Source organism: Chaetodon auriga, chromosome 12 (assembly GCF_051107435.1).
Source record: "Chaetodon auriga isolate fChaAug3 chromosome 12, fChaAug3.hap1, whole genome shotgun sequence".
Classification (NCBI taxonomy): domain Eukaryota; kingdom Metazoa; phylum Chordata; class Actinopteri; order Chaetodontiformes; family Chaetodontidae; genus Chaetodon; species Chaetodon auriga.
This window is the reverse complement of record NC_135085.1, coordinates 3889913-3912801: the sequence shown is the minus strand read 5'-3', so window position 1 is coordinate 3912801 and position 22889 is coordinate 3889913. Positions and strand designations below refer to the sequence as shown.

Here is a 22889-nt window from a genome sequence, read left to right as displayed (position 1 = left end):
AGCTGTATGATTCATCAGCAGTGGCTCCCCTCTGTTGTTAAAGCATTTAAAAGAAGGAACGTTTGTCTTATATCTCTATTTCAATTTGAATTGGAAAAACTGAGCAACATCTATTTCATGAAATCTTCACAATAGTGTTTTTAGACGTCAGCAAATACAGCCTTCATTAAATTCTTTCCAGGTAATACGATGCGTTCGTACCTCTCCAAATGCTCACACCTGCCACTGCCTGCTCTCTCCAGACTTCCAGTAAATTCAACGACAGTGACAAAATCAAAAAGCACAGAACATACCAAATTAGACCGCTGGTTACCACAAGAACAGGCACAGGCACCCTCTTGAACCCTTTTCATCCATTCATGAAACCATTTCTAGTTGACCGATCAGGGTACGTGCTTGCAAGCTCTACATCCTATTTAACTGTGTCCATTCCTTATTGTTAGGTAGAGAAGAAAATGTGTAAAAAAAAAAACAAAAAAACAACACACAGTGACACACGTGAAGCTATAGCAATTAAAAAGCATGTGTCACATCCAACCACACAGTATACGCTTGATATATCAGCTTGTTTAACTAAAATACTCCCTATGACAAACGACACAAGTCCTCTCCATTTAGCTATTGTGCACTCCATTAAAATCATATAAAGACACAAACAGCTCTTTACAATGCCATTAGCAGCAGCATCTTCATCACCTTAATCTTCATCATGGCCCTGCGAGACATCTGACAGAAAGTGGGAGCTTACAGAAACTATATACATAGATACTGTATGTACAAAGCTAGAAATACCTTCTGTCATCAAACTGCAGTAATTGTGCTTTCTCGAATTCTACATGACTCAAGTGTGAGGATCTGTGTGTTCCCGGGCAGAATTCCATCAAAACAGTGACAGTGAGAGCCATTACAGTCCTGCACTGACAGAGCATGTCCATGTGAGCAGACCACAGTCTCATGACTTCTCTTTTGATGGCACTTGGGCACTAAGTTAAACAAAGAATGTAAACACTGGGCTAAGAAAAAGATAAGTAATGTCTGCTGAATAGTCCAAATGATGAGTTGTGTCTGGTAATCAGTACAATATGTTTCTAAGGTTATTTTTCTGCAGTAATCATGGTGTGGAAATATCCGAATGCTTGTTTTTCTGCTTTCTGAATTCAACCACACATGCAAAGCAAAGTTGCTGTGGAATATTACGCTCCTACCACTTATGGTGGAATCAACGATTTCAAGAATAAATTAGTAAAAAAAAGTAATTTTTTTTAGGGAATAAAGTTGTTAGTGTACACAAAAAGTCATAATAGTGTGATTATTATTTCGTAATTTCACAAAAAAGATAATCTGTGGGAAAAAAATGGCCAGTATTAAACTGTAAAATTCTTTTTATACTTTGTATTAACAGCGTGTTGTAGCAAACAGGTGTGAGCAGCCTGTCAGCCTACGTGTTATCCTGGATTTCAGGACAGACATGTCAAGTCTTCTGCATCTACTGTACATGGACAGCTGGCAAATGCTAAAATTTGGAAACGTACTTTTTGTTGTTCTTGAAATCATTTTTTATTCTAAATTATGATTATGATGTATTATTATGACTTTCTTGTACAATTACAACTTAATTCTTGTAATATTTGGACTTTTCTCATAAAATTAAGACATTATTTTGTTATATTTCTCTATATATTATATATTTTTCTTAAAATTACAACTTTTTCTTGTTAGTATTACGTATCTGTAAATTCTTGTAAAAATTACTTTATTCTTGTAACTTTTTGTATTGTAATGTCTTTTTTATTTCTGAATTTTCTGAATATTATACTTTGTTGTAAAATCACCCTTTATAATTTTCGTACTATGCCTTTGTTTTCTCAAAATTACAGACTTTCTTTTTATTTTGTTAAGACTTTGTTGTATTCATATAATATTGTACTATATTGTTAAATTCCTTTTTATTATTGTAATATTCTCCCTTTTCCTGTTATTTTCTTAACACTGCAGCCTTTTGTCAAAATATCATAACTTCTGGAAATACTAGATTTCTCAACTGAATATCAGATTTCTGAACTCAACTGGAATTACGCCCATAATGGGAGACATGATGAGTTCATAAAATTAACCAAACAAGGAAAACAAAATACTTTGTTCAGTCTTTGGACTTGTGTATGGTCTGAGTTTCATGCTGCACATGTCAGTGTACAGTACAGCTACTACACAGTAAGAATAATTCATACACTGCACATCATTAAAACACAGCATGTAAAAGAGCGCTTGTTTTACTATATTTAAACACAATGTATGCCCCATGATATTGTTCTTATCCAACACAAACACAAAACCACCATGAACTAAGAGACTGTTATTGCCCAAAAGGGACTCCTTGTAGCCCAGACGCAATTAAGACTGTGGGTTTAATTTCCTCTGTGGCCACCCACAGTCATATGTACAAACACAGCACTGTTATGGGCTTTGAATGATAATTTCCATCTAATGTGGTTACATTGTAAAGTTTATATATCGATATGGTACCTGTGTTTGACGACAGGATGAAAGCTGAGAGTATACTGTACGTACGTATAAATATTGTGATAAGAATGTTACCCCAATTACACCTGACCAAGCAGTCAGAGTCAGTGGGGGCAGAGTCATTAGGCTGAATCCATCCTCGCTGGCAGGGAGCTACAGACTGAGGAGGCTGAAGTCTCTCCTTCTGAGCCAGTCAAAGGGTCAGCAGTTTATTTAGCCCATGAACAGTGTGCCTATAAAGCAAGTGCACTCAATTTATTACATTTACAAAAAATTGACTGGTGTATACAGCAGCCCAAGATTTAAAAAAAAATGTTGAACCAAACTCACCCCTCATTTATTGGGCCCCGACTATAGTCCTTTCTTATTGGCCAGTTGGAGATGGGGGGCAGGGCTAATTGTGTTTGTACTCTCTCTGGCTTGTGACCCCGAGGGGATCATGAACCTATTGCTAGTAGGACTTAATGAGCCTACAGTACATCTCCCAGTAAAACCCAACATTGATCTGGTTGGTTATTAAACCAGCTGGGATGCTGCAGGGACACAATTAGCCTTATATTGAGCCCTGAATGGTCAGGTGAGAGGTTGTGGGTGGGGCTAACAAGTTTATGGCCATTCCCTATTGGCTCACCCTTGGTGGTGGACAGATTTCACTGGATTTCCTTACATTTTGTCTCAATGTGAAGGTCTGTTTGGCCAAATATGGCATCTCCACTGAAAGTAGCACACATTTTTATCACAGGTGTAGATAGATGAGCTTAACACTGAGCGTGTCATTCTTTATAGGCCAAGCCAAGAGTAGGAGGCGGAGTGTGAGTCAGGATGGGGCGGGGTAAGGTAGGGGGAGGGGTTGGGCTGGGTCGGCCAAACATCCCCTGCAACTGCCTGTTGGGGTGGTTGGGGTGGTTTGGGTGGATGGGGTGGATGGGATTTTCTTGAAAATTTCGAAGGTTTTCATGGAAACGGTTGCTGCTTTCATTGTCGAGGCGGTTACTGTCGTCACAGATACGGTGGTTGTGGTCGAGGTCCGGGGTGGGTCCTCGCTCCGGGACCTGGGTAATGTGGGACCCACTCTTCCTCCTCAGGGTTGACTCACGGCTGGACGAGGCAACTGATTGGGAATCTGAGCCGCCGTCACTGCTGGCTGCTGTTCCCTCCACTGGGGTGACCCTGATGGTGGTGATGGCCTGAGGGTGTGGGTGGAAGGGAGGAGCAAAGGTGACAGTGGGGGTGAATGGCATGTTGGAGTTACCAGAGTTGGGATTGAAGTTGTTAAAGTGTGGATTATTGGGATTGTTGGGGTTAAAATTCAGGTGCTGGAAGTTGTTGGGGTTATTGGGATGTAGGGGATGTAAAGGGTGTACAACATGTGGATGGCCTGTGTATACACCTCCACCCCCTCCCATTCCTCCTACCCCTACATCTCCTCCCCCTTCGCTCTCCGTTTCTGTCCCTGTCACACTCCTCCGCCCATCCACTGATCCTCCATCCCTCAGCGAATCACAGCTGTCTGTGTGTCTGTTCAGGTCATTGAGGGTGAAAGCTGACTGTCGAAGCGAAGCCCTTTGTTCTGGTGGTTTCCATCTCCAGGAGCCACTTCCATCTGTGCTCGGAGGTTTCACCACGGGTTTGTGTTGTCTGGACTCTGGGTGGGCTTCGACACGCACTATGCTGCCACTTCTTTCCAAACCTGAAAGTACAATACAATGACTCAATGATTATCTTCTACTGCTGACAGTAATCATCATCATCTTGAGTGTTTCAATCCTTGAATCTACAGGCACAGTGCTCATGCTGCTGTGACTGCCACTAAGCAGCAGAGTCCAGAATCTGATATACTGTACCAGGTCACACTTCTAACCTTCATACTGTTCAGACCTTATTCAGTCTTATGCTGGGAAGAAATATGGAAGTAAGCTAGCTCCTTTTCCAACTTCCAGTGAAGTCTAAGTAAATATACTTAGATGTATAATAATGCTGGAGGCATATTTAATTCAAATTGATAACCAGTCATCTGATTCTGGTACAGTAACAACTGTCAAGGATAAGGCTGGCAATGGCATAATTATATTAATATTCTATACTTTTCTGCAAAGAAACACGACAAGAAGACTTCTTTCCCTTCTCTAATAAATATATAGTATAATAAAAACTGCTGGTCAACAGTACATTTATTGGGGACTATTTTCAGTAGTGCATATCCACATGTGGTGCTCTGGTGAGTGGGGCAGCAGGATGGAATTAGATGTGGGATTGAGTCCAAATAAACTACAGTATATGTGTGTTCATGAAGGAATATGTTACCCAGTGCACTGAGGCACTGGTCTCACTGATGTGTTTTTAATAGTTTCTGAACAATGAAGCTCTACAACACAGAAACACTTCAGGCTTTGATGTACACACAATACTTACTAGTATTGAAATGCAGCTAAAGTAATTCCTGCCTACTCCACATGTACACTTGCATTATATAAATGTTTTTGTCCTCTGTTCTTAAAAAATCCTGTCCACACAAGCACATATGAAGTATTGTCAGTAAGCCAAACCAACAGGCGGTGATATCACCCTAACCCTAAAGCCATGCTGGCCAATCAGAAGCCTGACAAAAAGCTATTAGCTACCTGCATCTACAGGAAAGCATGACCTGCCTTCGCTATTAGTGACGCGATGTTGACAGTGAGGTCTGTGTCATGGGAGTGTGGGTTTATGTAGCAGTGACATCTCTAGTGCATTCAGACGCCTCCGTTCCTCAATAAAAAGGATAACTCGGTTGTCCACATATGCAAAACCAAAGTTTGTCATTTTTGGCTGTCTAAATCTAATGCAACCTGCCATAAATGTAAGTGTGTCTGTGGAAAGCAAATATCAAAAACTGTCATCAAGTATCTGATCAGATTTGTAATCTTGTTTACTAATTCTTTAAATTACTCACTCAAAAGTATGTTTTATTTAATTTTGGTGTTCAAAATTCTTGAACGTATGCTTGTATGCTTGTGGTTAGACAACATTTAAAATTTGAGAGCTTGAAATTTTAAGAGCTTTTTTGTTGATGAAAAAAAGAGTTTGTAACTGTGGAAATTCAGAGTCAACTCTGACACTGTTCAAAGTAAGTCGTTGAAAAAATAATGACTCTGTTGTTGTCCTAATGGAATTATTACCATAGAATTATAGATTATGTTGAATGTGCCATGTGACTTATTATTTGAATACAAGCTTTTAGACAATTCATATTACCTTGTGCTATGTGGTACCCCTGGTAGTTGGCACCAAACTGCAAATTCTGCAAATGCCGTAGGACAAAACTATTCAGACTGATTGCTTTTCTGCAATGCTGAATTTTAAAATGACTTTGTTTTTTTGGCAGAAATGTTCAGTTCAAGAAAAACATCCTGTATCTTCTCACTTGCTGCTCACTTGTCATGCAGTGTTTTGATTTCACTTGTGGAGGTTTTGAGAGGTTAGATTTTTTGTTTCCAACTCAAAACAGTGGAAGTGAATGGACTTTCGCCTCTTGTATGATGAACCCTTTCCAGTCTCCTACACAGCAAATATTTACGGCACCTTGTAATAAATAGCTTTGGACCACACTGATCTCCTATACTTCCAATGAGTTTCATCTGTGTTTCAAATATGACAGAGTAACTAACTAACTACAGTGTTCAAGATTTTCAACTATGTCTGCCCTTTTTTGTGAATGGACCTTGAAGTTTGATCATGATAGAAAAAAAACAGGATGAGTCACGCGACACATTTGTGTGCCTTTCAGTGGGTATGAAAGCCATGTCTGCTGCCTCTTCTCGTCCTAGCCTATGAAGTGCCTCTTCATTATAATCACACTGATCACGTCTATCTTGGTTATCTTATCATTATACTGTCTGCACTAGTTACTGCATGTTTTTAAGGGAAACCCAGTCCAAAATGATGCCCAGCTGTTTGCAAATGAATGAGATCACAGGCTTTGAAATGTGCTCAACTGCTAAAATGTACTGTACATAATCATATCAAAGGTTCTGCATGTACCACTTAAACATTATCTTAGTGTGAAATTAAGACTTAGGACTGTTTAAAATATATATTGGAAGCCTCTATCTTGGACCTCTTCTCTTAAAACTGAAAGTGAACTCTGTTTCACAGACCTCCTCCTCCCATTGCTCCAGTGGTGGAGGCTGGTGGTGATGGGTCCTGGTCCGTCAGGGCTCGGTACCGAATGGATCCAGTGCAGCTGACAGTGCTGCCCCCATCCTCCGACCGAGGAGAGTGAAGCAAACCCTGCTGTTTGGATAAGGCTATCACCTGAAACGGGAGGATGACAGTGAAATGTGAGCAATTACAAATTTTGGTGTTGGGATACTTCATCATCATCAACTGACCTGCTCTTCTTGTATGGAGAGTGCTACTGCTACCGCTACAATTCTGATGACATCTAGCTTAAAAGTTGCATGAATAAAGTTTGTCTTCATTTCAGAGTTATTTTTGAGGATTTTATTTGGGAACTTTTTTGTCCAGAGTTGTAGTATAAAGACAGAAGGAAACGAGGGGAGACAAAGAGGTATAACACGGAACAAGGATCCCCAGCCAGACCTGAACCAAGACACAGTTATGTGGTATACATCCTAACCATGCTGCTTCACGGCTGGTAAAGACAAAGACGGATTCACCTGCATAAGACGAGGCTGTCCCCCAGCACTGAGCGGCCTGCAGGGGATGGTGGTCTTCTCAGCCACTCTCAGCCACTTCTCCCTCACTGACCCGCCGCCGTCCATAATGCTATCCTCTGACTCACTCTCCTGATCCCTGCAGGTGAGGTTTTCCTCCTCAGGAATGTGAACCAACTGGGACGACCCAGGCCGGGATTGGATAGACACTCTTGCCCCACCGGCCAATCCGGTGTTGCCATTGAGGGCCAGGTGGTTATGATTGGCCATAGGAACAGAGCTTGCTGCTAGTTTCATGTACTGAGCTGGGATGTGGGCCCCAGCACGAAGTTCTGTTTCCTGAGCAGTGACTAAAGGAAGGTGTGTTCCCCCACGGAGCTCTGCCTCTAGGCCCATGGCAGAAGGTTCAGAGGAGCAGCGCAGCTCCATGTTCCTCTGAGGAGATGAGGAGGAGGCTGGTCTTATTCCATCCATCACTTGCAGGGACAGCTTCCTGTTATCATTCTTGTTCTTCCATTGGCTGAGCAGCTGTTTGGATCGCGTTGAGTCCATTGAGGTGTGGATGGATGCGTGACGCCGAGGAACGCGGCCCTCATCAAATGAGGACCCTCCGTGGGACCTGGAGGAAGTGGCAAAGAAGCTTTATGAACAACATGAAGTAAGATTCAAGTGTGATTCTACACTTAACTGAAGTGAACTCATGGTCTCATTTGCTCATTGCAGATTAGCACAAAATCTGGCAGGTGTCATGGAGAAATCAATAATTTGTGCGCACAAGTTAGTAAATCATGCTCTGAAATAAACTGTTCTCTCAACTTAATAAAGTCTCAAACAAACAGCTGTCTCAGATTAATAAATTGTGCACACAAATTACCATTTTGTGCTCTTGAATAAATCTAGAACAACATTCTGTGACCTTTAAATCCTCCAATATAATGTTAAAATATTAGAAATATTGTTACAATTATGATATGGTAATTCCAATGGATTCATAATTTAATTTAAGATCATAAAATAGAAAAAAAAACAAAAAAAAAAACCACATTATTTTCACTAAATTCAGTTCCCAAAAATTCACAGGACTTCTCTGATTAGAAACAGCAGACACACTGTAGTCAAATCCAGTTGCTTATCTCTGTATGTACTGTAGCCTGTTACTGTCTGTGCAGAGCTAGTACCTTATCGTTTGCTCTAGTATTTTGAATCAGTGCAGTTGCTTGCTCATTCTGTGAGTGACTGAATTTTGCCTGACTTTTGGCAATTTTGAGGGAGGATCTGGAGTGCAGCAGAATGCCAGTCATGACAAATCAAATCCTCTCTTGCCCTCTCTTTCAATGCACTGTGGACCACAGCACTTCAAAATCTGCAATGGAGAAAATGCCCCAGCATGAAAGCCACTTCCTCTGATTCCATTCTGTCTAAGGTACAGACTCACTATGAGCTAATACAGATTTAAAATTAAATTAGCAGGGGGAGTAGATAGCATGTTTGTTTACTGTGCTGTTCTGGACCATTTCAAATCAATTTAATAAAAAAAAAAGAAAGAAAAACATGAGATGAAGAGCCAAACAGGACTACAGAGACAATTTGTCAAGGAATAGCATCCACCCGCCAATGTCACTGACAATGTCTGGCATGTGCAACATTCATTTTGTGTGTTACAGCACATACGATCATCATACGTATACCCCTCTTCATCCCTCTGTTTTAAATTTGGTGCAGTCAGATCTATGGTGAGTAACTCTAACACCTGTGTGTGCTCTAGGAGAATGCCAGAAACCCTGTCATGCTCCATAGAGCCCTGCATGTTTCTATCACTGCTGCATTAGTGGAATGCTTTCTAAGTATTTCAGATGAGTTGTCTTCTCAGTTACACCCACACAAACACTTTTAAGCATCTAAGATGAACAGTCAGTTCTATCACATCTCAAATCACCTTTCCTGTTCCCTCAATGTTTCTACCACAGACAAAGATGACAGGCGAGCAGACAGATTGCTAATGGAATAGACAAGCTGAAAAAAAGCTGTGGAAATGAAGGAAGTTAAACACACACAAATGCAATATTTTCTCCACGATTCTACCACAGAGGACAGGCAGCTGTGATGAGACAAGCTGTTAAGAGGCAAATATGAGCTAAACCTTTCAGTTACAATTTGCAGCCTTGCTGTAGCCAATATAGGTTGACTCAGCCACTGTGTGGGATATTGCTACTGAATGAAAAGGTTGGCTCAAAGGACTCATCATCATCAGTTAGCTTTTCAGCCACCTATTCCCTGAAGCAAAATACATTAAGCCTTATTTTCCTATTCTGCCAGGGTGTCTGGGCTTCCAAATGTAGTCACAAACAGTCACAAAAACTTGTCAAGAAGTTGTTGTGTAGTCATGCAGCATAATCTATGTGTCCTCTATCTGTTCTTATGCCCAGTACATCCAAAATACATACTACAGTATTTGTAAACGAACCACTTCTGTAAAATCATCTCAGTCCTATAACCTGATGCTATGTGCTCATACTTAAAGCTACATCTAGTAAATATTCAAGCATGATCAGGGTAGCCAATAAATGTGCCACCCAGGGTCCTTAAGAAGATAATAAAATGTGCAGTTGGTAAAGCTGAAAGAACAATCTATGGCAGAGTTTAATGTTAAGTAACTCTGACAACTACAAAAAACAAGCAACATTTATTATGTAAGAGTTCTATTGAAAACTTTTTTTACGGCTAACTTTATCCCAAGGCATTTGTATGCTATGTATCTGTTACTAATTAGATTCAATACTCCCCAAATATAACCTTGGTTTATCCTGGCTGTCAGTCTCTACGAAGCCCAAAATGCACTTGAATATGCCTTTGGCTTTGTATAAACCATAAAGTGTAGTTCCTTCCATGCTGAAACAATTAGCAGCTAGGTAGGCCAGCTACATCCTATTATTTCCTAGGGAATTCTCACCAAAATATGCTCCCATTTCCTGGGAGACACCTGCAGGACCCCAGGATAGTCCTCTATCCTTACAATAGATCAGTATGACCAATAACAAAACAATGTTCAACAGGTAGAGTAGTATGTGACAGTTAAACATGATGTATTATGGGTAAGCAAATGGTTAAAGTTAAGGCCTCCACTGAAAGTATTTACCTTGGCAGTGTGCTGCTGCTGAAGGTCATCATGTTCTCATTGTTGCCCAGGGGACTGGATGGAGATATCACCTCTACCTCAGCACTAGCTCTCTTCAGATTGGACAAAGAAGGCTCCCGGTAGGAAGCACTTCGCATCAGGATGGGTTCTGGTCGGTTGGGCGACAAGGTGTGGGAAGAGGTCCTTGTGATGATGGGCTCTGGTTGGCTGGGAGCCAGGGTGTGGTGACCTATGAATGGACAACAGGGAGAGGTTAAATTACTAATCCATCCATCCATCCATCCATCCGTCAATCCATCCATTTTCTTCCACACATCAGGGGCAGTGGCAGCAGGCTAAGCAAGGTAGTCCAGACATCCCTCTGCCCAGCAACATGTTCCTGCTCTTCCTATGGGATCCTGAGGCAATCCCAGGCCAGATGAGATACATGACCCTTCCAATGTGGTCTGGGTCCCTGGGGTCTTCTGCCAGTTGAATGTCCCCAGAAAACCTCCAAAGGAGGTGCCCAGGAGGCATCCTGATTAGATGCTTCAACCACGTCAACAGGCTCCTTTTGGCGCAGAGGAAGCAGTGGCTACCCTGAGCTCTCAAACCTATCCCTAAGGGTAAGCCCAGTCACCCTATGGAGGAAGTTCATTTGGCTGCTTGTATCCACAATCTCATTCTTCCAGTCACTATGCAAAGCTCATGACGAAAGGTGAGGGTTGGAACATACATCAACTGGTCAAAAGTTTTCCGTTCCAGATTTGCTCTCTCTTCCGTTGGGCATTACTGCTGATGCTGCACCAATTCTCATGTCCATCTTATCTATATTTTGCCCTCACCTGTGAAGAAGACTCTGAGAAACTTGAACTCCTTCATTTGGGGCAGTAACTCACTCCCAATCCTGAAGAAGCAACCCACCATTTTCCAGAAGAGAATGATGTCCTCAGACTTGGTGGTGCTGACTGACTCACTTCACATTCAGCGGCAAACCACATCGGTGTGTGTTGAAGATTAGGGTTTGATGAAGCCAGCAGAACCACATCAACTGTAAAGAGCAGCGATGCAATTCTGAGGTTCCCAAACCAGACACACCTCCCCCTGGTTGTGCCTTGAGATCCTGTTCATGAGTATCATAAACAGAATAAATGACAAGGGACAATCCTGGTGGACATCAACACACTCTGACTCTTGACACGTCTGACTCTGTGATGAGGATACGGACACATCTCACTTTGGCCATGTAAGGACTATATGGCTCAGGCCAACAGCTCTCGTACCACAGAGTCCCTAAGTAGCCCCCACAGGACTCCCCAAAACACATGTAGACAATATGGCCAACTCCTATGGCCCTACCAGGAAGCCTGTAAAGCTGGTTCACTCTTCTATGGCCAGGACAGAATCCGCATTACATCGCCTGAAACTGAGATTCAACAATTGGTGTGAGCCTCCTTTCCAACACCTTGGAATAAAATTTCGCCAGGAGGTAGCGTGACACCCTTATAGCACACCCTCCAGTTACTCTTTCTAAAAATGGTAACCACCATCTCAGTCTTCCACTTCAGAGACACTGTCCACGGGACACTGAAGAGGCAAATCTCATCCATACTTTCCGTCACCGGCGCCTTGCCACTGAGGTGAATCTTGACTACCTCAGAGATCTCTGTCAGGGATATGGTTGAGGCTTCCCACAGGATTCTGAAAAGGTGGGTTTACAAAGTATTTTTATGCAAATTAGGTATATTTGAGTTACAGGTTAAAGGGGCACTCCACCAATTTGACACATCAGGATCAGTACTGATGATCAGTACTCTTGTTACTCCTGTACGACTGTTAACACAGTCACAGTCTATTGTCTTCTGTGGCTTTGGAAGAGCTTTACAGAGGTAGAAAAAATAATCCTGAAGATGTCATCAGGTTCTCACTTGGAGACTACATTTGTTTTAACAAAAAGTCTGCCTTACACACTGAGCACGTGGAGTTTGGACATTTACATAGAGGGTCTAATAAAAGATGCTATGTGATTTGCATTGTGGGAAATGTGGGATCCACCAGTCTGACCAACAAGAGGGACTGAAAGTTGGGATATCTTGGCCTCTAATGCTTCAATTTGGACTATTCTCTTTTTTGGTTGCAACATACATCTTAAGATGCACTGGCACACATCATCAATGAAGTAACATGTGGTCAGGAGTATGAAGATGGCACAACTCCGACCGTTTTTCTTTGTTTTAGTGTTTTTTTGTGCATTTTTCAAGTTTCGTCCACCACTAGTCTCTGTCGATCGTGCACACTTATGGATGTACAACTGGTGAGACTAGCGCTTTTCTTTTTACTCTTTCTTGGACTACTTAAAACAACATTGGAAGATCCCTTCAGCTCTATTGTTTACATTTGAGAAGAGCTGTTAGCACTGTGCAACACGACCATACTCCCAGTGGAAAGATTCCCATGGAAATAAGGAGAAGGGGATGCAGAGCTGGGGAGAAGTGCTGCAACAAGAAAAGACCGTACAAACCATCCATACCGTCTCTTAATATGGGGAATGTGAGATCTCTCCCTAATAAGATGGAAGAGCTAACGGCGCTAACCAGACTGCAGAGGGAGGACTGAGAGTGTATTATCATGTGCCTCACGGAGACTTGGCTGACATCACAGACTACATTCCGTCCCCCCACTTCAATCAACAGGAGCTGTGTGGAAAACTAATTGTGTGGTTCCAGTCCCCAAGACTGCGCATCCAAGAGAGCCCGACCATTTCAGGCTGGTAGCCTTAACTTCTCACCTAACAAAGACCTTGGAGAAGATCATATTGAACCACCTCCATCACCTGGTGAGCAGCATGCTAGACCCCCTACAGTTTGCATATCAACCAGGAATTGGTGTGGAAGACGCAGTCATCCACCTACTACACCGATCTCTTTCCCACTTGCAGCATGTTCAGCAACAGACTGCTGCATCCACTCTGTGAGAAGGAATGCTACCATAGGTCCTTCATTCACTGCGGTCAGACTGTTCAACTCTAGCATTGTTTGATGTAGCACTGTGTTTACATACCTACTGTTTTGCACTACTATGTGATTTTATGTTTCAACATACATACATACATACAATATCTTGTGCAATATTGTATTTTTCTTCAATATTACATATCTTTCTCATACCAAGCCTATGCATATACATATTTTTTATATACTGTGTTACATATTTTTTATCTATTTGTTTTCATGCTCCTGGTCATTTCCAGTAGACTGAGCACTTTGCTGAAGGATATGCCTGCAAAGCCCCTGCATCCCACTTCCACTGGATTGCACTGGGCACTCCCCCTTGAGCAGTGACACTCTTGCACTATGTTTTCATACTTCGTTTCATTGGTTTCTTCCAGAAGGTCTTCCCATGCACACTGAGCAACACTGAGCTCCAACATGACTGCTTACTTCTTTGACTCTGACGACATGACAAAGCCAGGTCTGAGGGTTGTCTCAGTGAACACTGGTGGAAATTTCAACTTTTTCCCTTGGTCAGCCTTCATTTGCCCATCTCAAGCTGTAAGGAGGATCCATGATGGTAAGGTCTTTTGGGGTAGTGGCTGAGGATGCTCTCCTTCCTTGAAAAATTTGATGGGTCTCTGCTGGGTGGAGGTCCTTGGTGTTCTTCATGGCATGGCGGACGTAACTTCCTTCAGTAAATGATAGCGCTCTTCTTCCAGGGCTTTATGGCATCAGCTGTAAGATGCATTTAATGCCCAGAGTAACTGGGACTTCATAGATTGTCAAAGTGCAGAGTATGCATGCAAGGATGCCATGCTAGTAGAGCTGGGCTTTAAACTTGTACTAGAAACCTAATTTGTTGGATGTTAGCCAGGACTACATTCAACACAAACGTTGCTCACTTGAGCAATTTCCTCCAATCTTGAATCATCATGGGGATTAATACAAAAACTGCGTAAAAAAACATTTCACCTTGTTCAAAGTCATTGCACTGTTGATACACAGTGTGACTGCTCATTAGTATGTCCAAACTCAGATGTGTGCATCTGAGCAAAGCTCATCTCTAAAATCTTGTGTTCATATAGTGATAAGGGTTATGTACAGCATTTTTTCTGAAAATGTATTCTAGTAGTTGGCATGTTAGGGTGATGTAATCTGTAATTCTAAGAAACAACTGGAAGGCATGATTGTACCTTGGTGGCTGTTGCTAATTGCTGATTGGCTGACATTGGGTAGGGAGGAGAGAGGGGGTTCTCTCAGGGTGGGGGGAGGTGGCCGACTTCTGGACCGATCCTCACTGGGCTGGAAATTCCCCACTGCATACACACCCTGCATGCAAACACACAGTAAAAAACAGAGGAGTATGCAGCAAAAGCGTAAGCATAAAACAAGAGTTGGGCAAATCCAGTTAACCACGTTGTTGTTGTTGTTGTTGTTGTTTGTTTTCAATTTTACAAACTGAAATCCAAACACACCTCCTCTTATGACATTACTCTGCTAACTACCCACAAGTGGTCAAGTGCAGTTTTATATAGTTAGCTAGTCAGCCCAAATTAAATTTGATTGGGTCAGTTTATCTAACTTTACCACAAGTGCAACATGAATCATTAAAAACATTTGTAGATTTTGAATGCACAGAAAGTAGACATATTTTGATATAAAAATACATAAAAGAAATGAACAATTAACACAGGGATACAGGATTAGCACATATTTCACTGGGTCTTTAAAACCGATTTGCTTGTTTATCTCATCAAAATTATCTGTACTTTAAATACAGTACAAATCATAACTTGTAAAATTAGGTACCAGTGATTCAGTTTGAACTGATATTCCTATTAGAATAGTCACTAGCAGACAGCAATAACACATGCAACCCAATCGACTCAAGTTCCTACATTTTTTTGTTTTTCAAAACTACAGCATGGTTGTGCTTATAATAATGTACTACTTTAATGTACTTTAAGTGAGACCCTGCACAGAAACATTTGACAAATGAAATAACACCTTCTTCTTATAAATAAAAAGCTCAATTGATACATGATAAAACACACCTTTACTCAATTTAATATGCTGGGGGTTTTTTCTGTGACAGCCTTACTGGGTCTGGTACTGCCAGTAGCCTATGGTGGTTAAAGTAAGCTAATGTTAGCGAATATTATATACATATAAATAACATTAACTAATGTTATAGACAGTATCTAAGGTTAGCTAATGTTAGCTAACATTAGATATTGCTTTGTAACTGAGTCAGTTCAATTACTTAATTTGTCTAAGTTTTGCTTTTTCCTATTTTATATGTTTTAACATTATTATTATATGGACACTTATGCACAATGGACATGTATTAAGTACATTTTGGTACCTGTACATTACTTTATTTTTTCAACTTGACTGTATTTATTTCACAGCCAGTCACATAACACTGAAAGGGGCCATCCTGCATGATGACTACTTTCATTCTGTACATTTTTGTAATGCATCTTCAATTGTCTTACAAGTTCCCCCTTCCCATGCACCACACCACCCTTAACCCACCAAAGCCAGAGCAGAGACACAACCAGCAATGTACAAAGAGCATCTGATGTGGTTGGATTTACATGGAGCTGAAAACATGCTATTACACCATTGTAACTGGAATTAAAAATACAGTTTACTGACAGAATCAGTAAAAAGAGATCAGAAGCTTTCCAGCTAAACCTGACTGAATGCATTACTGACGCACTGCAGCACAGACACAAGTATAGACTGCCAAACTGCCTCAGTTTATCTACTTTTCATTTCTCCTTTGGTGATAGATGATACAATGCCAAACAAAGAACCTTAAAATAGCCCAATCATTAAGAAACCTTAACAGCACAATGAAGCCTGTACGGTGAAAAATTAATACCTGGAGACAAATATGAATAGCCATCATCTCTACATAAACCACATAAAGGGAGGATAAAAATCTTGCAATTTAAGTTAATCAAAGAGATGCTTTTCCCAGGTCAGTAATTCGCTGCTTGCATAAAAATAAGTGGCCTCCAGCAGTGAAATGTATCTAGTTCAAACTGTGTTAAGTAACTGGTGATTCTGCATCATCTGATGGACAGCTGATGTTTCAGAGCACAACCTCACATACAGTATCTGTAGCCAACGTTTCTTCCTGCAGCAGAAGGCAGAACAACAAAAGTGTAGGCAGTTGAAGAGTGCTGTGTTGGTGTGTGTGTCTGCTCAAAAGTGAACTGCTCCAGTTCCGCTCATGTCTGTGTGTGTGTGTGTATGCTGGACATGTCTATCTGAGTGTGTGTGGGCTGGAGGGTGATGGTGTGTGGGAGGTATCAAATATACTGTGTGATTATCCACCACTTCTACACAATAGTTGAAGAGCCCTGTCTCCTTTCTGCCCATCAAACTGTACTGAATAATACACTGAATGATATGCACTGCAATGACATACCATGGATGGAAAATACTCTTCTTGGCTGATGCAATTCATGTAAGGTAAATTTACACTGCAGGTAACTGTAGAGTTAAACTGACGACAATGAAATGGATTGTAATTAAACATATTGTAGCTGCCTTAATTTAAGGGCAATAATAAGATGTACCAATACAGACTCAAAAGAGGAAATGCCTTCACCCCATCCATTGGTTTCTTATGTCAGCAGAACCTGTCTTATATCACCTTGCATCTGCTTGGGTTGTATATTGTATATTCCTAAGTTTTAAAACTCAATTTGCAACTTGTACTGCTGTTTTAGAACAAAATATCACAACCCACTTTGTTTCAAGACTTTTCAAAGACACAACTCACCATATTTAATGTTTTTGCCACCGACAAGCTCAGATTGTTATAGGTGCCTGACAACATTATGGAAAGGATCTTTCAGAGAAATAAAATGTTTTTCTTTACCTTTTGCTTGATCGGGTCTTGATTGTGTCAAACCAGGTCTCCCTCAAGGAGAACTCACTATACTTGAGGTGTTGTAGGAAGAAATTGATGGAAATGTGAGTGAAGGTTGGAGAGAGGAATGGTGGGAAAAAGTTTGTTGTGTTGGAGTACAGAAAGTGTAGCTTAGTGTTATCTTAAAGATTTCTAATGCCATTGCTGAATCTTTAGCTGACTTCAACAAAAAAGTAAGCAGACTTCAGAACGAGAGCTCTCCTTAAATGAGACTTGGCTGGACAACAGACCAGATCAAGCAAAAAGGTAAAGAAAAAACTTCATTCCTCTGCAGGGTACTTTCCATAATGACAGTGTGCAACTGCCCAGCACGATTACATTACAGCACATTTCGCGGCTGCCAGCTGCAGAACTCTCGCTCAATACTGGACCAATTTCAAAAATGGTTATCCTTTTAGTCTCTTAGATCCAAAAAGGGGTCCAGGTTGGAAAACAAAAAAAAAACCCCTATATCTATACCTATATGATCATCCTCTGTCTCCTCAGCATGACATGACTTTTCTCTTGTTTGTTCCGAGCAGAATGGCTTTCCATAAGGTTCATTTTTTGCTCAGTTTTGCGGGTGTGACTGTTCCATCTTGTTGGCTATTTCAAGTGGAAACGTGTATTTGAATTACTAGAATTACAAAAAAAACTTTCAAGAATATTAAAATGACAGGCTGACTGTGTTACCAGATAAACAGCGATGGCAGCTCCCAGTAACCATCCGCAGTAGACGTCAACAGGATGGTTTCTGAACTGGATGATCCTGGTTAACCCAGCCAGGATGGCCAGCATGACGAAAGAGAATACCAGGAGAGGCTTCAGCAACTTGGCCGAATCTGTCAGCACCGTGTTAAAGTACATCTGAAACACACAATTTCACATGAGCCAATCATCATGTATTAATGCTAATACAAAAGACGACAATCCCACACTTGTCATAGTCAACCCAGATAGGTGATACCGTATAAAATTCACACCTATGATTAAATTAGATTTATTTGTAAATGACCTACAGCTGAAACTGGCAAGAATTTAGAAGAGTCTCATTCCACATATGAGTGTGCACATTAACCACTTACTGAGATGTAGACAGCAGCAAAGGCAGCCAGAGTTGCATGCTGGGAGGGGAAAGACTTCCTACAAAGAAAGAGCGAAAGACAGAGTGTTCTTTCTGCTAATTATCATGATCAGACAGCTAAGGACAATGCTGAATATTCATCTGCAACAGGGAAGTGACTTTCAAAGAAACTTGGACATATGTGTGTGTGTGTGTGTGTGTGTGTGTGTGTGTGTGTGTGTGCGTGTATCTGGTGGTAACTCTGCCCTGGCAGGTGTTTAATAAATGCAGTGCATGAAGGACACAAGAAGACGAACAACTGAAGATTTCTGATTTGTGTTTGTAATCCAAGTATTCTAAAAGTATATTTGGTAATAAACAAAGGTTTTGTATATTGCACTAAATCTAAAAATATGTTTATCATGTCACAGCGTTCAGATTTTAATGAGTAACGACCAGGCGGAGTAAGATTTTTGATGCAAACTGCAGCAACTGGACGCTATGTCTCAAAATACAGTACCTTAATTGCCTTCATGAGCTGTGTGCCACAGCTGCAGCTCCAACTGCTGACCGTGTTGAAATCAGGGAGACAAACTGCAAATAACCAACTTCCTGTTGTTTTAAAACATCAGCATGCATCTGTCCCTTATGTCTGCCTCCCATCCCTCCCTAAAAAAAGGTAGTACTGGATTCAGCAAAATGTTTGTAATAGCAGCGTCTATATGGTAGTGAATGAACATGGGTCTGTGTGCATGTTTAAATGCATGTTTATTGGTGCAAAATATGCTTCATGATGTGCAGCAATTCTGTATGTCACTACATTGTTGAAAATCACTGATGTGTTGGCTTTCATCCCCAGTGTGTCTGCCAAACAGAAGCGAACATCACAGGCAGTGGAATAATGCTACACACTGCTGGGGGAGACATGCCACTCGGCACATGCGTCAAAAAAGAAGGCAAGTTTGCATCATGATCATATTCTTGGTGCACAAGAACAGAGCTCCCTTGATATCCCTTGCACTTATGCAAAGGGAGGTACACTGAAAAGCTCGTCCATGTGGTGGTAATTCCACATGCCTTTTCAGCTTCTCCTAAACATTGTGACAACAGCAAGTCTTCTGGAAAGAGGAAGTCTCAATTCTGGTATCTAGAGTCTAGGACACCTTCGCGTTGGAGAGATTGCTGTCTCTTGGAGGTGCACAGCGTCAAAGCACAGCAGAAATAGACAGCTCCAAATCCATTCTTAAGTCATATGCATGTTCGATATTCAAAGACAGTATCCACCTCAGCAACAGCCTGTTCGCCCTGCTTCCGTCTGGCAAGCGATACAGAGGTACCCACTGCTGTACCAACAGACTACTGTGCAGCTGCTTTCCTCAGGCTGTAAGAGTCCTCAACTCATCCTCTGCACTCCATCATAAAAACAACTTGTATTTCATTATGCAGCACTGTTGTACAATGAAAATCAACTTTGAACCTTGCAGGAAATTTGAAACTTGTAGTACAATAAAATGTTTTTCAGTTATTTTTGATGTCCATTGTTTTGTTCACTAAAAGGATAAATTAGGTTACATTCAGGAAGTCACATCAAATGATATATCCACAATAATGTCACAACTACAAACTGCAAGTATCGAGAAAAACACCTACTGCATAATCTGCTTCCACATTTGCATAAAGACAGCTCCTCCTAATAACACTGTTTACATGACAGAAAAATAACATCTTAATTATGCAGAAGACATGCTGTTTTGAGATCGAATAAAAAAAATCCTGACATTTTTGAAGAGCTCAGGATGTACGATGCCTGCAATACTCCAGATAATTTCGCTGTGCAGACTAAGACTTTGTGGGAAACAGCTCTCCAGTCTGATGTGTACAGAGGCACAGAACATTCTGTACCATTTTTGCTAAATCCTGTTTCTGTGTCAGAAGGTTTAATTGTAGCATCCCCGCTGTTTGGGTTGTGCATAATTGTGCAGTATTTTGGTAAAATGTACATTTATGAGATTTCACAGAGTGTTTGTGCCTCTACCATCTAATGCTATGAACACTGCCCTGCGCACTGGTAACACAAGACAATTGATGACAAAATTGCACTGTGTTACTTTATCTCTATATGCACACACAGCTGTAGCTTTCAGTCCACCTCAATGCAACTTATCTGATGCCATAAAATCAGCCAACATGCACAAGTGGCAAAAAAAGAAAGAAAAGAATAAAGAAAAGAAATAAAGAAGGATGCTACTTCCCTGTCTTGCTGCATGGTCGTTATGTTAGTTCCAATGAATCCAGATTGTGAGGATTGTTTCAAAACTAGTCTAACATTAAGAAAAAAAAATCTGTTCACAAAGTTCTGCCAAAACTACATGCACAGCTGTCACTTCCTGCTTTATTGGGATCTTTTAAAATTATATCTGAATATCATCGGGAGCCCAGACTTTTTCACACCTCAATATATCTCAGTAATCTGCGCGATGGATACTGGATGGATTTTTACAAGTAATAAATACAGTGCCATCTGAGCTCTTGAGCTTTAGGCGAGTGATGATCTATCACTGGAAGATCTGTGTGGGTTTCCTCTATATGTTCTTATTTGTTTTCCCTCTGTCCAAAGACATGCCGGTTATGTGAACTGGAGACTAAATTGCAATCCAGTTGAGTAGTGCTCAGTTGCTAAAATGCAATGATCCTGAACTGGAAATGACACTCAGTGATGCATGTTGCATGCAGTTTATCTTTAGTTTTTGTCTACGTTTGCCATATGATGAAAGCAGGTCTGTGCTGAGCAAACAGTAAGTTTTACTAAAGTGAAGCACAGGAGGCAACAGACCTGCTTTCTTAGTGCAGGAAAAGAAAACAGGAAAGTGGTCTGATATCACGACGCTCAGGAGGCCGATGACAGTCAGTTGATTATCAATAAGAAAATAATCAATCCTACAGAAAGTATGTTGAACATGTGAGAAGAAGGAATACTCTCTCTTCTCACATGTCAGAGATACCATAATTAGACAGGAAGGACTGAATAAGTGAGGCGGACTTTTGGTTTGCTAAGAATTAAAAACCCCCTGGCTTTGCTCTGAAAACCCACACGACATGAGAAGACAATTCTGAATGTGTGAGTCTTGTAAAAAAAAAAAAGCAACAGCTGTTTTAAAATGTCTGAGGTGTGAGAACACTTCCTTCTCAATACTCCAGGTATCCGTCTTGAAATAAGAACATAAAGCAAATATTAGATCAGAGATTAACCATGCACATTACCAGGGCTCGTTCAGGCTCTTAGAACAGTACTGCCACTGAAAAATAAGTAGTACTTTGGTTGTCAAATAAAAGGCTGAAGTGAAAAAGTAAAAAATAGGCAGGAGTGCCTGTTAGCCACTTCTACTCCACATGGCTGCCAAACAGAATTCACTGTCAGTGATTTTAATGTTGTGGCTGATCGGTGAATATCTAAAAGTTGACAAAACAATGCAATATTTTTTCAATCTGCCTGAATTAATTTAATAATGAGAAGGATTTTAAATCAAAACCCATGTCACCAAAGCCGCCTATAAGTTACACCTATTCAACGTGAGCTGGCTGACGGACTTGTTAAGTAATCGACAGATATTACAATATACAATCATTACGCTGAAACTGATATTTTTGGGATTGATAATCCTGTACACTTCATGGACTACTGCATCAGAGCAGAATCATCTGTGTTTCAAGTTTTTAGAGAGCTGACTGGATCCTTATTCAGTCCATCCATATGATACGAAAAATCATTATCATCATTTTAAAAAACATCATCACAATAAGTTTCATTACCTGCAGCAGCTGACGAACCCTAAATCACAGACTTGGGAGCAACATTTTGTGTGAAACTAGACCAAAACTTAGACCAAAAAATAAGCCCTAAAATGAGGCATTTTGTCCTAACTAGGAGCTACTTTTAGCATTGAGATGCTTTGTGAACGCAGCCTGGTGAAAATGCCTGTGTGGTTGTGCCGTGGGCACCTGAAGTAAGCTGTAACACATGTCCTATATGTGACCTTAATACTGTACAGTATCATTTATTGCCATCTCGTCATGGTTCTCACCAGCCCCTGTGGTAGCACATGACCTTGGCATTGATTTGTAACCATAACAACAGCACAGAGCTAGTCTAGGACTGCAAGCTACGAGATTATAGCCTGCGTGTGTGAGTGCAAGTGTGCTAAAATAACACGTTAAACAATGACTCCATAAACACACTCTTACAAACACCCACACACATCCTCTGACACACTCACTAGTTCACTCCCACACTCTCCCACGCTGACTCGCTCAGTAAGACAAAGCCTTACCTCCCAGCATTGATAAGCCCCATGTCTTGTCCAGAGCAGATATCCTCCAGAATAAAAGCTTCATCACAACTGGACATGTTGATGTGGGTCAAGTTGGGTTTACACACATCCAACCAATAGGGGGTGTGCTGACCCGTAGACAGCTGGAGAATGTCAGTTATCAGTGCTGTCACACACAGGCCAAAGATATGGACACCTGTGGAAAACAATACGTTTTACAACAGCCACTGGATTAGCAGAACATGTGACCTTGAGCAACACTGCATGTTAATATTGTTTTTACAGAT

General features: G+C 41.0%; 1 protein-coding gene across 1 annotated transcript in view; it reads right to left on the bottom strand.

Annotated features, from left to right (window-relative positions):
- Window positions 1-1568: 1568 nt before the first annotated feature.
- Window positions 1569-22889, bottom strand: part of LOC143329024 (phospholipid phosphatase-related protein type 4-like) — a 37843-nt gene continuing 16522 nt past the window's right edge. Inside the window, exons 4-11 of the mRNA XM_076744647.1 lie at window positions 22603-22798; window positions 18297-18354; window positions 17905-18078; window positions 14477-14612; window positions 10312-10540; window positions 7179-7794; window positions 6657-6813; window positions 1569-4210 (exon numbers count right to left, since the gene is read on the bottom strand). Coding sequence (XP_076600762.1) covers window positions 3294-4210; window positions 6657-6813; window positions 7179-7794; window positions 10312-10540; window positions 14477-14612; window positions 17905-18078; window positions 18297-18354; window positions 22603-22798 — 2483 coding nt within the window. The 3' untranslated portion in view covers window positions 1569-3293. The remainder of the gene's footprint in view (window positions 4211-6656; window positions 6814-7178; window positions 7795-10311; window positions 10541-14476; window positions 14613-17904; window positions 18079-18296; window positions 18355-22602; window positions 22799-22889) is intronic.